This window comes from Charadrius vociferus, unplaced genomic scaffold (assembly GCF_000708025.1).
Source record: "Charadrius vociferus isolate BGI_N301 unplaced genomic scaffold, ASM70802v2 scaffold231, whole genome shotgun sequence".
NCBI classification, from domain to species: Eukaryota; Metazoa; Chordata; class Aves; order Charadriiformes; family Charadriidae; genus Charadrius; species Charadrius vociferus.
The window spans coordinates 114,471-129,556 of record NW_009647211.1 but is presented as its reverse complement, the minus strand read 5'-3'; the positions used below and the strand labels follow the sequence as shown (position 1 = coordinate 129,556).

Sequence of the window (15,086 nt, the reverse complement as noted above, 5' to 3'; positions counted from 1 at the left end):
ACAGTAAAACTGGAAAGAGCAAGGGGTGGAGAGAGAGTTTGAACTGTGGTTTTATCCTTTTTTAATCCACTGTATTCTTAATAAAAAGTTCATCCTGAAAAACAGAGCAAGTTTAGACTAGCAAGTGAGAACAGACTACTAGACCTTCGTTTGTAAGCCAGTGCTTCTTGATTGAGGCTTAGAACATGCATCAGACTAGCCATTAGCATTTATTTGCTACATTTAATTTTTAAAAACATGTTACTTCTATATAAACTGTCATTCTGGTTGTTCCAGGTAAGGTTTAATTGGTTTACGTGAATGTGCCAAAGTAAAGATTTTTTTTTAATATGACCAACTGGTTATACATGCTGTGACCAAATGCTCTCCTGATGCCAAAGATGGCATCTACCAAAGCTGGGAAAAGCTGTCTCAGCAGCTTCTGTTGGGAGTGAGACTGCATTCTGGCAGCATTAGACTCAAATGAAGCCAAATGAGAAAATTTGAGGATCTTTGCACCATGGATTTCAGTGAACCTTTTTCCAGAATAAGAACACCTTTTTTTTATTTACATTTTGAGTGTAGCAAGGCTCAGCTTCATGCTGTCATCACTACTGCTTAGAAATGCAGTAGTTTTTAAGAAACATTTCAGTAATGACAGAATGTGAGGCTGTGGGGAGACTTTTGTTTGGATTTTTTTTTGTTAATAAATTGGTACCATTTCAGACCTGCCCTCTGGCAGCTATATCCAAGAAGATATATCACACTGTTCATATCTGTGTGAGGGAAATGAAAACTGCTGTGACATCATGGCAAGCTGCAAATGTGGCACTCACACTGGCCAGTTTGAGTGCATCTGTGAAAAAGGATACTATGGGAAAGGACTACAACATGAATGCACAGGTGAGTCTCATGTCTCAGTGTTTGGGTTTCTCTGTATGCCCTGAATACATGGCTAATCTAGTTGAGAGCAGAAAGGTATATTTGGGATTATGGCTGTGAACCTGGATCAGAATGCATTTGAGGCTGTTGGAAAACTGTCTCTTGCTGAAGACATAGAATAGCTCTAGCAGTCAAACTCATCTCGTACCTCGTCTCCAGCAGCAGCCCAAAGACATGCACAGGAAAGAGGTAAGAATACGGCAAATGTTCTGACACAGTAAAACTTCCCTAAAACACAGCTCACCAACAATTTGTGACTAGAGTTCACCAACTCTGAGGTGATGTCTCTTGCACTCGGGTGCTCTTAGTAAATTTTTTCTTTGTGAATTTTGCGGATCACTTTTTGAACTTTCATAAACGTCTCATTTTGGAGAGGGGCTGTATATTTGGATCTTTGCAGGATAAATCCTTGGCAAAACTTACAGTCAATTAAATGTTTTTTAATTCTTTCATGTTGACTTTCAGTTACGAAAGAGGAAGTAGGCATTTGAGTCATTAAACAGAAACTTGTCATCACATTCTGTTAAGATTGTTGTTACTGTTTTTTGGACAAGTCCTTTACTAGAAGGCATTCAAAGTCTACAGTTGAAATAACAGCAATTTACGGTTCTTTATTTTCAGAGAAGGTATGCAGGTTTTATCCAACTCCCTTGATTTTTCTAGGACAAAAGTTTCAAAACTGTCAGAGCATATCTGACTGTTGTATTTGTTTTGTCAGCTGGACAAAAGGAGTACTTATCAAATGTTGCTCAACTAGAAACAAAATGCAGTATTTATATTGATCTCATTTGTGTTCTCATAATCTCACTTACATTCTGCATATCACAGTTCTCATGAGATGTTTCCTCATGAGATGTGACTAAGCAGGGTGGATGTACGGATCATGGTTGTATTAGGGTCATGCTGCTTTTTTAAATGTGATTTTTATTACATGTAGAAAGTCTCTTGATACAACTTGTGAGAGTTGGTAGTTCTGTTCAGAGAATAGGCCCAGGCAGGTTTGTGACTAGAAGCTAAAGAACTCCTTCAGGAAAAGGTTTAACGGTGACTGTGATGACTATATGCCTGCACAAGGAGGTTTATAAGGATACACAGAGGGATCCAGACTATACATAAGCACATGATGGGGGAAGGGTCTTGTCTGTCACCAGTGCAAGAAAGGACTAAGATACCCCAGTGTTTGTGTTGGAAGTTGATCAGTTGTATTATATTCCCTGCCAGTTATCATCTTGTAATTCACCTTGTGCCTCTGCAATATCTTTCCTTTGTTCTGTATTAATAGAAGTAGGTAAGCAGGAATTCATTGGGTTTTGAGTGCAACATGAATAGAGGAATGTAGTTAGAGTCAATGTCAGCACCTGCACATTGGATCAGAATCCTATTTTATGTAAGTGCAGGTTACTTGTGTGCTCAACTCTAAACGAAGATACACTATTCCATTTTGCTTATTTTCAGTTGTAATTCTAATTTGTTTCAGACAAAATCAAATTTTCATCTTAATTTTCTTTCGTAATTCAAGTCAACTTCCTCCATCTTGAGTGCCCTAGTAACCTATTGAACAAAATAAATGTAGCATTTCTGCCTCTATCAATAGCTTCTATCATTAAATATTGTTTTGATCTATTCCTAAAGATAGTGAGCCTATCATTTTAGAGTTACACTTTCTACATGAAGGGATCTTTTGATGGGGTGAGCATACCTTTTAAGTGCCACCAAAAATGATAAAAGTCCATTTCTTTAAGTGGGTACTTTACAGCTGCAAAAGAAAGTTTTGTTTTGACATCATCAGCAGGTGCTTGTAAAATAAGTTTTTTAAGGGGTTGGTGTTAGATACACTGCAAATAAGCTGATGATTGCGGCCATCTGCTATATATGTGAAGATAATTGAAGATGCAACATGTATTTGAGGGAAAATTTGACCTGAGTAACTCAAGCCTGCTCTTTAAAATATGTCTGCTCTGTTCAACTATTGTGTTCTTCTTTAAGACAGACAGAAACAAAAGGCAACATGTGTTCTTTAAAGGAAAACCAGCTATTTTGAAATCATTTATTCTGAAGAGGATTCCAACCTTTTTTTTAATGTTTCCCAGCTGAGCATGGCTGTGGATTTATAAAGCATAAGGAATCTTAAGAATGCATCTTAACTTTTCTTCACTGTATAATGTGCAGGAGGACTTTTGGCAAGTTTACAGTGACAGTTTTAATTGGACTACTTTTAGCTTTTGATTGGTTAAACTTGCAGATACTCTACTAGCCTGTGTTTACTTAATACACTAAGGGGGTTTTTTAAAAAGCTTTCATTAAGATGGGAGATTGTTATTCTGCAAAGTATCTGTTCTTTTTGCTATTTTAGTTATTTTCTGTGCTTATTTTCTGTATGTTCTTGTGCTTATGCATTATACCGCCTTACTGTTGTTTATGGTTTTAAATGTGAGGCATCAGAATAACTATGTGAAAATTGTAACAGTTCTTTACCTTCCTAATTACCTGAAAACACTCTCTAGAAAGCTTCCATAAAATAAAATAGGAGCCGCATGCTTTGTGCTGAATAGCAGAAATTGGCTTCAGTGTCCCCCTCCTGTTCTTTGTAATATTGTTGATGATGTGCCACAGAAAGAAGAACAGACTGACTGTTCTGTACTTTAAAAAGCAAACCAAACAAAAGCTTCTTGGCCCACACTAGCAGCCTCATGCAGCCAGAGACATTCATGACAATTGTGACAAAGAAAGGGGGAAGGAGGAGGAATAGAGGCAGTATCATAACCAATCCCAAGGACTGTAGAGTACATAAACACCTCCTCTTCAATAACGCTTCACTTTTTTTTCTCCTTCCTTTCCTTGATTACAAATGTTGAGTTTCAAACTAGAGTCAACCAAACAAAAATGAAGAGGTCGGCAAAAACGAATCTGTGATTTCCGCTATATGACTATGTCTTCCATTCCACCAATAAAAAGTTGGGTTGTCAAGTCAACTGCTTGTTCCATGGAAAAGGAAAACAAATGCCCAGTCTCGGTTTGTATCTTCTCCTCTATCTTAGGAAGTTAGGGAATATGTCTTTAACACAGACTTTTCACCCATTTTTTTCAGCAAGACTCTCCTGAGAAAGTGCTTTTTTAACTGGTATCTTAGGTTAGATGAGCTTTTAGATTCATGATGACGCCAAAAAAGGGTGATACCTGTCATGTTCATCTCATCAGTTACCTCCTAAGCAGAACCACAGTTATTGGGGAGGACAGGAAACTCTTGTCTTACAACCAATACTTTCTTTTATCGAACATGTGGACCCTTTTCTTGCAGCACAAGGTATCCATGAAGATGGTGTGCAGTTGGCAGGGCAGAACTAGCAAATGAAATACTGGTAGTCAATGCTAGTTATTCCTTCTTTTGTTTATTTTTGGTCCACTACTTTGATACAATTATTGAAGTGTAGAATTTCACCATATGTATGGATATTCAATAGGTTGCCTTGGCTTTGATTTAGGAGTATGCAGCATATCAGTTACCTGTACAGCCACTGGGGCAACAGTTTTGCCTACAAAGCAGCACATGGATTAGATCTGTAAAGAGCCTTTCCAATGAAATCTGAAATTATGTGAAAACTTTTACTTTTTTTTTTTTTTTTACAAATTTTAATTCAGAACACATTCACTGAAAAGACTTTAAACTTTGAGGAAAGGTAGGTCCAGCAAGGCAGGGGAGATTTGCATTTTGTGGTTTCTTGGATTTTGGACTAAATTTTCAGCTAAGCATTTTTTTCCATGAGATTTTCAGGGTTGTTCCTGTTGAGAATGCAAAACAAAACCTGATGTTCATGACTTGGATAGCTTTCTACTTAGAAAAAAAAAAATATTTTTGTGTTTAATATATTACTAGCAGTTCTTTTCTTAGTCAGACAGGGAGAACTTTAATTCCAGTGGTGATTCCAATGGCTTCGTCAAAGAAATCTCTTCTGCTATGTTGTGTCCTGCTTCCCTTCCTTTTGACAGGAGGTTCTACCCCCCTGGAAGCTGGGTACCCTTTCTCAATATTCCTTTTTGGGAGGTGTTTCTTTAGCTACCCTGTAAGACATAGTGGCTTAATGAAGATTTGCGAACCATCTTGAACTTGTCATACTGTACGTGGAAATTGTCACTAAATTTGCAAGATCCCTCCAAGCCCCAAGGCATCCAGAGTCACATACCATAACATAAACTATACTCTTCAGCGGGTGCCGGTCTTGGATCCAGAGAAGAACCACCAGCAGCACTCTGAGATCCCACTAGTAATTGACAGACAGGGAGGGAAGCAAGAAAGGGAGTGTGAAAAAGAGTGTGTACAAAATGTCTCCAGCCACAGTAAAATCTATTGAATCTGAAGGTTTGATTAGTTTGCAGAACTGCAAATTTTCAACCTCTTAAACTTATTTTTTTGCTTTCCCACAAGGCAGTGCCATTTCATGTTTTCATCTATTGAAACTCATCTTAAAACTGAACAAGAGTTTGTTTTAGTTACGCTTCACTCCTTTGTTTTTAATTTCTAAATCAGAATAATGCTTTTCAGTTCTAATGTTGTTAATTTCTAAATCAGAAAAATGCTCTTCAGTTCTAGCTTAGCTGTCACTAAAAGAAAGCTTCTCCTGAGACCTGCAGCCATTGAAAACTGGCAGATTGAAAATGGAGCATCTCCGTGAGGAAAATGTCAAATGGCTGCTAGTGTGTTACCTTGTGCCACATAAACCTGCAAATCTCAAAAACCAAAAAAGAATAAAGCAAATAAAAGTTTCAAACAAGATGAGTTAGAAAAACTTGGATTACAACTGAGCAAGGAAGTTGGGATGTACATGCTTAATGAAGCATTAATTAATGCTTACAAAACCTGATCAGTTTGGAGAGACTTGGATGTGGACTCATCTACTGTAGAGACAGAAATGCGTGACTGGAGAGTCCTTGCTCTGTGGACAGCACCTGCCTGTCAGTGAGACTCCTCTTTTGCTTAACAGGTATCTATCTAGTCATGAACCCTTTTCTGTAACCCTTTTGGAGCATGAGATACCTTTGTATACTTTACTCTTTTATTTTTAATTTATTAATTTTAAAACGTGTTTCTCCCATGTGGAGTCTTCTTCTGTTACAGCCTCTCTTCAGTGGCTTTTTGTCTGTGATAATACACAGAGGTTCTGTTGTAAATATACTGTGTTAAAATGACTAGCTGTCATGAAAGGAAAAGAGAAAACAAGATAGCAGGGATCTAAACCAAGAGGAAGGATGCAAAATACCATGACTAAGCAACAGTGAATTGATGCCTAATTAATACTGGCAAAAACATTCCTCATTGTCAGTCTGTGTATTTTTTCTTTTTCTTATAAATCTTGTTTGACTCTTTATGGGTAACAATTTGAGCATAACATCGTGATGATTAAATACAAAAGAAATGTAAATGAGTGTTTTTTTCTAGTGAGGGTATCATAACATCGTGATGGTTAAGTACAAGAGAAATGTAAATCAATCTGGTTTTCCACTGAGGGTACAGGAAGACAGGTGGATGAAGAAGGTATATACTGGAAGCAAGTGCTATAGACAGGGAAATGGAAGTTTAGTAAGCTAATTATCTTTTAAAAATCTTTTTAAGACTGAAAAAAAAACCAAAGTAAAAACATTTATAATTATTGTTTGCATAAAGACTGAAGAAAGTGGCTTTTAGATTTTTTACACTGAAATCTGCTTTCTCAAAAATTTGTGCCATGAAGCCCAGTATTTCCTGCTTTGCTTTTGGAAATTCAGGTAGAGATTCTCCTGCTTGTTGCTATAGGAAGCAAAGCAATGGCTGAGTAAAAAAGGATTTGGATGCTATAAGATTTTTCAAAATGGAGCGAACAATAGAGAAGCATGATGCCAGTAAATTCTTCATGTCAGGACGGATTTTTTTGGTAGGAATGACTCTGACAGAGGTGAATGTTAGCTTGCATGATACCACAGTAGTTTTGGTGGCTTCTGGCACCAAAGCACTTTGTTTCTCACCTGTACAACCTGCTTTCTGAAGATGAGGCATTTCAGGCAGTGGAAGCTTCTTTTGCTGAATTTAGTCCTTGAAGCCTTATGACCTTGCACCCACAGAGGGATACCAAAAGGTTCATAAGGCACAGTGTGTATGAAGAGATATAACACTGAAGACACACTGAAGTGTTTCTTATGGTACTGTAAAATCTCTGTGATCTGCTTTCCTCATGTGAAGCCTTTGAAGGGAAACAGTAGCAAACCAGTATTTTTTTTTTAAGTATACATTTTATAAATGTAAGTAGGGAAAAAAACTGATGAGGCTGGGATTTTGTTTTCTTTCTTTTGGGATCTAAGTATTCACAACTCAGGTGGGGCAGATCATGCAGATTTGCATGGGGGTTTTCCTTTGTTTTGGTGGAGGATTGTTGTTTTAAGATTATGTGAACCTCATAATTTCCAAAGTGGAATTTTAACCCACATTCAGTCCGTCAGAAAAACTCTTTAACAAACTCCAGAGTCAGACAGTGAGCTCTCCAAACCATCATAGAAACGTGGAAGTTTTAACATCTAACCAATCACTTTGCTTCCAAAATTCTACAAAAGGAGATTTTCTTGGTCAATTTGGTACAAGTTTTTTCACCTAGATAAATGACTTGTGCAGCTACTGGCGTTCTTTAATTGTATCCACAGTTTTGATAAGACTCTTGAAGTGAATAAGAGTATTTCCAGTAGTGTTAATGAGTTTTGGATCAAGTCCTTGGAACTGACTGACTCATTTTTCTCTCTTCTCCAGGCCTTATGTATCAACTTATATACATCTTCTGTTGCAAAAGCAAAAAATTTTAAGTAACATGATAGCTAATGTAGATAATCATGTTGATAATCATGTTTCATTGGTATAGAATTTTTCTAACTCTGCACCATGTAGCTTGTTTCCTTTGCATTTTAAATAAACTGTAACAGAGAAAGAAAACCCTAAAACTAAACAAAAACCACCAACAGAAAAGTTTTCTGTGTATACCTGCTCCGTTTCTGAGGAAATTCTTTTAAAATGAAGCTGTAGGGTGAAGGTAAAAACCCAGATTGAATTTTTGACATGTGCAGACCAGAAAAGCAGAGGTGTAATTTTACGTCTGTATGCAGTATTGAAAAACATTTCATCCTTTCCAACTAGATGTCATCTGAGGCTTTAGAAAATAAGTTTCTATGCCAAAACAGACTCTTTCTTTTGTATTAAGTACAGAGCTATTTCTGAAATAAATTTGATGGAAAGTTGGAAAGTGATGCACAAGTTACCCTTTTTTCCGTATCCTGGAAGTGACTTGTCCTGGTCACCTCAGAACATCATGAAAATAAAGCCTCTGGCCAAAGTTCATATGTGCAATTAGAGGAGAAAAATCAACCATCTGGAGGGCTTGAGAGGAGCAGAAACTGTGCTCTGAATAGAAATGACATAGAAATAGTCTCCCGCTTACTGTGCCAATCAGACTTAGGCTCTCCCTGGAGTGCCCAAGCTGCCCTTTGGCCACAGTATAACCATTGCAAAGGCAGCCGTCACCATGAAGAAGGCTCGAAGTGTAAATACAGCACCAGATAGGTTTAGCCTTTAGTTAAATGACTGTAAAACCTTTACTGTTAAGTCTGGGCTTTGCCTTGAGTCTCTAGACAGGATAGAAAGCAGGTTGTTTTACCTGCATTGAGACTTTACACAGTTTGAAAACATCCTTTTCCAGCTGTGCAATCCCAGGCAAAGTGGTAGTTTACAAACTTTGTGCTGAACATGTCTTCCTTAACTGCCTGAAACATTTATCAGCGAGTTGTCATAGATTTTTAAACAGTTTAGGCTTATACCATTTTAGCATAGGCCTTTGATAAGCCTTTGACTGGTCTTGCAGATTTGAGAATCATTTTCGGGATTGGGACTTGCATCATACCAGGCAATTATTAGAATAATTGTCTGTCCATTGAGTCCCTTAATGAAAAGGTTTTAGTGCAACATTCTTTGGTTAGCCCTATGGATTACATGGTGTCATCTTGCCTTCACTACTTTTTCAGAAACACATAGCTAAGACGTTTTCATAGGCACACGTATTATTCCTGAACTTGTGCCAGTTTCACAAATTAAAAGCAGACATCTTAGCATTCTGTGAGCCTTTAAGTAGCTTTTGTCTTAGAGAAGAAAAAATTTAAATTCTTGAAAGAGTGCATCAGGGATACAATAAGATAAAAAAATTTAATTCCTGAAAGAGTGCACTGGGGATAAAATAAGATGGCCGTATACAGTGAAGAATGTTAATTATTGAAATTAGGAGAGAGGTTGAGAAATTTAGAGCTTGTTTTAATTAACTATTTTGTCCCTAGTGGCTCTCTAAGGCTCCAGAGCACCACCTTGAAGTACTTGAATCATTCCCAGGATGTAATTTGTGCTACAGTTAACTCATAAGGTTTAGCCTTAGTCCCTGTGCCTTTGAGGTTGTGAATAGGCATTGGGATTCCTGGCATCATTAAGCTGCTTCCAAAGTCTTGTCAAAGATGATTCATTTAACCAGACTGGAGCATAGCGCTCTTAGTGTGACAAAATCAGGCAGTCATTGTGTCACTGCATTTGGAGTTTGATGGATTGTACATAGTGTGTTTGTCACTTCGTCACACAAATTTGACTCTTAGCTTTCAGAGTCAGTTTCCAATTGAACATGGAGTGTAGGAATATTTTAACTTTATTTTTAAATCCTGATCTTTACTTAAGCTGTGATATTCATTCTACCCAGGCCAGTGAATATTGCAAAGTGTGTCCTTTGTAAGAATAAGTACTATTCCTTTCAACATTTTAAACAATGTTGTCTACTTCTCTTCCAATGTGATGCAAGTATTTTATATAAAATGCAGTTTGCATAGTTTTCTAAGTGTCCAGAGATGTTCATCTGTTAGTTGCCCTGGGTTTGCTGAGAGGCAAAAGAAAATATAGAAACAAAGGTGCACAAATCTCATCAGGTTATAAACCACAGCTAAATAAGTAATTTGTTTGCAGGTTTTGACCTAAACAAAGTCTTTCAAGGTGTATTTACCCAAAAGGCAATGTAGATGTTCCTTCCGCTACCTCCTGTCCATTTGGCTACCATCATAAGAGAGGAAAAATGGTAGCAAGAAGGGAGGAGATGGCTTTTCTGTTACCTCTCCTGTTCAGTCCTGTCCAGCAGACTTCTCTGTGCTCTCTGTGGAAAATTGTCTGGCAGGTTCCTCAGATCATTTCACAATTGCTTCCACGGAAGAAGCCCTCTCTCTCTCTGTCCTCTGCAGCTACGCTCCTCACTTCCTGCTGCTGTGCACATTCTCTGTTTCTTCAGCCACAGGAGTCCAGGAGTACTTCAGATTCTGGTACCACTCCAGCAAAGGCAGCAGGCAGCAACAAGAGTATGCTGAAAAAAACACCATAATGAAAAGGGGACAAAGGCCCACTCAACTTGGAGCAGAATTACGGCAAATAGGTTGCAGACATTTTATGATAAACTTAATCTGTGTGCCAGGTACTCAACAGCCAGAATGGATTGGAGCAGTTTGGTCTGCTGTCTTGTAAGCAGCCTTGTTTTCTTTTGTCACTCCAAAATCTACTGCAGATGGCGCAACCTTCTCACCCAGAAACAGTGCTGACTGTGTGGTGGAGAGTGACTGGGTCCCTTGAGAATGAGAAAGCAGCAACACAGATCAGTTTCATCAAACAGGAAATTGGTTTCTCCTGGTTTTGTTGGTGTTTTGATGAAAACAGAAATCAGGACTCTGCACAGAAATGGGAACCTCTTCAGGCCAAACCCCTAGGGTTTAATTTGTTACCATGCAAAACAAAGCCAGACCAGCAACTCAGTCTTCCAGTGCAGATGTTTTAGTGGGGCTGACATCTGAAGGTAGTTTGAAGAGTTGAATTTTTTCCCCCGATCTGAAATTTATTCAATATGGAGCATTTTCCTCCACGAGAGTGGGAAGAATTAATGGACTGTTGGTGGTTGGAGGAGTTGAGAAAGATTAATTTTACAGAAGTTAATCATAGTGTAATTGTAGTCATGTTGTTTAGTTATAGTTTGGAGCTGACAGATTCGAAACAAAACCCAATGCAATTAAGCACTAAGTTGCAGCTTTTCATTAGCGTAAAGCATAGAGGAATGGCAAAGTCTTCATCTGTGTAGGTGTGTGCAGCTGTACTGATTTTATGCAGAGATGCACCATATTGTAACAACCTAAGATCTGGCTCCTGCTGGCCGTGAGGCAAATCTGCTGGTCTTTGTCCATGAGAGCAAAAGAAATGTTCTGAAGATAGATAAAAAAGTAGGTGGATTTTTGGCCCAAAAGGCTCAAACAAAGGGTGTTCCCTTGTAAATGCCATAGTTAATACCCATGCAAACTTTCCATCTCCCTGTGGTGTGTAGTTTGTTTCTCAAACAAGAATGCCAGAAGATAAAGTACAAGAACTTTTCTGCCTTGTGGCTGCTAATGCTGCATGGGTTTTTTTAACAGATTATTGCTATTAATTCCAGCCTGTTTGTTGATTAGGTCTGCGCAGAATAGTCCAGAGTATAACATTTCTATTACTTTGTCAGGCTTCCCTTCAGCTGCAGTTTTTATGACAGAAAAGTGCTTGCTATGTTCTGACTGTGCTCCACCAGAAAAACTCTTATCTGGAAGTACACATTGGTAGTATTAAAAACTGTATCGAGGTAGAGACAGGAAATGGCAGTGTTCTGGTGTAACACAGAAACACCTATATCTGCATGGGTTGGGAATACTCTAACATTAATTTAAAGGCTTATATTTATTTTTGGAGTGTAATGTCTGTGTAAAAATGCCTGGAGCTTTGAAGGAAGATGTTGGCCTTTCACTGTGTTTTCTCTTCCTGTCCCTCATTTCATACTTTGCCTATCTGCTGCCCTCAGATCATCCCGTGAAGCCTATGTAGGCCTGGGAACGGCAGTCTGTTAAAGCCTGCTGCAATAACTTTAGCATCATAGGAGACAAGCCCAGTGCATCTTGCAGCAGCGACAGACAGTGTGTGTGTGCTCACTCTGGTGAGTCCAAACCAGTGCAGAGGTGCTCTAATACCTTTAAATGCAGCAGCTAACTAGTTTAAATCTTCTGCATCTTTTTTACCTCTGTGGCACAGAGGTGCCGTAGGTCTCAAGACAGACAGTGTGGAAGAGGGGTTTGCCTGCAGGAATAAGAAATGCTGCAAAAGTTATTCTTTCAAGTAACTCAGTTCACAGGACTAGGTTTTTGTAAGTACAAGAAGGAGAGTGAGAGGCTAAGTTGCCTTATTTGGAGGAGTCTTGGTGTCAACATAAGAACGTAAGGAATGCTTGCCAAACCTCATGGTTATACAGCAGAATAGCTATGTGTAGTTAAGCTGGTGTTTCTTTTGGACTTCCGTTATTATTTACCTCCTAGAGGCATCAGTCCTCTGTTCCTCTAGGCATATTTCTCTTGTCAGTTTGGCAAAGAATATCACCTGAAATGCAAATATTCAGTTTCCCTCTTTTCAGAGTTTAAGCCTTAGCATAATGAGGATCAAAATATGCAGTCACTTGAAAATTCCTTCACTCAATTTTTATGTCGTAGTGAATTGTAGAGGAGTAAAACACATACATAAATTTTTCTCTCTTTTATTTCTGAATGGAAATTCAAAATACAATGCCTTATAAAATACAACACCATTTTCAAAATACGGCACTTCTGTTAGCACCCATATTCTTCTCAGTTGGCCAAAAACACTTCACAAAACTGTTCCAATGACAGTGCAGGGGTGGTGCACAGGAGTACACAAAGGCGAGGACTCTTGGTCTTCATTAGTGACTATTTCAGCAACGGGAGTAGCCAAGCTGTATTCATGTATGGCTTTTTTAGGCGGACCAGTAGCCCATCTTGTGCCCACAGTCTCAAACCCATGAGAACAGTGTGATCACAAAAAATTGGACTGAGAAGGAACACGCCAGCCTCAGACACTGAGGCACCCTTTACCACTCTCTCATTAGTATAACACTAGCTGAGGGTTACCTTCATTCCTGCCTTTTCCGTGACTTAGCAGTGATGCTCCTTTTTGGTGTTCATCCATGACAATGGCTCTCCTAGGTGCCAGAGGAGTTTGGCCTACTGTGGCCCCAAGAGCACAGTTTGCATGGCCGTCAGTTCCAGTTGACAAATGAGGTCTCATGCTCTGCCAGCCTCCAGGATTCTGCTGTCTTCACTCTCCTGATAGCTTTTCACCATCACCAGCAGTTCTTCAGCAGCTGTCTGGGTACTTTCTTACTATATCACAGGCAAGAAGGTAGCTTGCACCCTGAGAACATGTGGGAAGCCCCTTACTGTCTTCTCATTCCCCCCCACTTTTTAACTACCTATCCCTCAAGATGCAGGTGGTGGATTACAGCTGTTACTTGTCTGGTTTTTGCCTCAAGACAGAAACACGGATGAGTATTAAAGGTAGCAAGTTCCAGGTCTGTGAATGCAATGCTTCACGAAGTTGTCAGTAACATCTTAAATTTCACTCCTGGTAATGTTAGAGATTGATTTATTCTCACTACTTTTGAGTTAATTTTTCAGAGGCTTCTATGTTGAAATAGGAAGCGCAGAGCCTCATATGTTCCTACATCAGAAAGGTAGTTTATAATCTATTGCTTCCCTCCTTCACTGTTTCACAGTCTGCAAAAGTGCAAGAAATTAGCCAAGAACTTGGCTCCAACTCAGGAAAAACTAGGATATTTTTAGACAGTGTTAATTATCTTGTGAACCTAACTAATTGGAATCAAGTGCTGTTTAGGAATGGATTTTCTAGCTAAAAATCAGTAGTTTAATAATCATAAGTCTTAGGTCCATTAAGCAGTGATATAATCATTATTTCTGCTTACCTTTTTGGGGGTTTTTTTGCTTCAGGTTACAGTTAAGAATGTTCCCTCCTTCTTATTCTCCATCTCTGCAGGTGTAGATGACCTTGTTTAAGGCAAAAGAGCTCAGGGAAAGGGCATGCATTTAGAGAAGAAGGTAGGACCGAAAGTGTGGCAAAAATTTTTCCTCCCAAATAATATAAAGAATCTCTCTGCCCTTTAGAAAGAGAACAAGCGATTCTGCTTCTTCAAGGTGGGAAAACTGTCCTCGAAGCTGAGAAGAGGATGGAGAAGTGGGACACAGACCACAGTTTCACTTTCATGTACAGAGAGGCTGAGCACCTGACAATTCTTGAAAGAAACTCTGCTATTTCCCAATTCACTTCCTGGCAGCAGCATCAGGCTATTTCATTCTAGATTAAACAACTTCAGTGCACTTCGGTGTGGTCACGTTTGGTCAATACTGATAGCAAGAAGCGGCCTTACAAACACATGAGTCACTAGCCAGGGATTCCTGCTTTGTGAAAGAACTCCTGCATTGCAGATTAGGTCTTTGCAGAATGGCTAAAAGACGGAGACAGGATTAGTGCTGTCTAGTGGGGACGCAAAGGTGTTGTTCAGAAATGTTTTAATGGAGGTTCTTCACAGAAGGAAACTTTATGTTAGACTGAGGATTAAAGCTGTGTATTTGATTGTGGTACGGCAACATAATCTTTTTTATGTTTAATCTTTTTTATTGTAGCTTTTGCAGTAGTAGAGTTCACTTTGTTGGCAGGCACAGGACTTAGTACTTAAAACACATTCCTTCAGTTGAAATCTGAGGTGACCCTTTTGTTTGCAGCTGACATTGCTTTAGCAATAGTCACATCCATCCTTAAGGACTTCCTTTATGTATTGCAAAGAAATAAGAGGGCATAAAGACAAGGGAAAATTAGGGAAATGAAGTGAGCAGCAGTCACTTCTCCAAATGTTCCTTTCGCAAGCAGCAGTTAATAGTGAGCATAGTGATCTAGTTGTTCTCTCAGTGTACTTACTTTCCATAAAGGAGGTTCTATTTTGATCTACATATTTAGATAATTTTAAAAGAATTCAGGAAATCCTGTCAGTTTCCATAAGAGTTTTGCACGAGGAATGGAGAATAACATTTATGGCATTTTTCACAGTAAATCATGGGTATCAGTAGTGATTCCAGGACTTAAGTAGAAACCATAACATCGAGATTACAACAGTTTACTGAACTCTACACAGGGATAGCTGGGCTAGTTTCACAATATGTAAAAAAATAATTGGCAGAACCACCACTTTTTATTGTCTGATTACTGGCCT

The 15,086-nt window shown here is 38.7% G+C and overlaps 1 protein-coding gene across 1 annotated transcript in view; it reads left to right on the top strand.

Moving 5' to 3' along the window:
• The window catches only part of SVEP1 (sushi, von Willebrand factor type A, EGF and pentraxin domain containing 1), a 116,980-nt gene that overhangs the window by 4,999 nt on the left and 96,895 nt on the right, over nucleotides 1-15,086 (top strand). Inside the window, exon 3 of the mRNA XM_009895879.1 lies at nucleotides 706-882. Coding sequence (XP_009894181.1) covers nucleotides 706-882 — 177 coding nt within the window. The remainder of the gene's footprint in view (nucleotides 1-705; nucleotides 883-15,086) is intronic.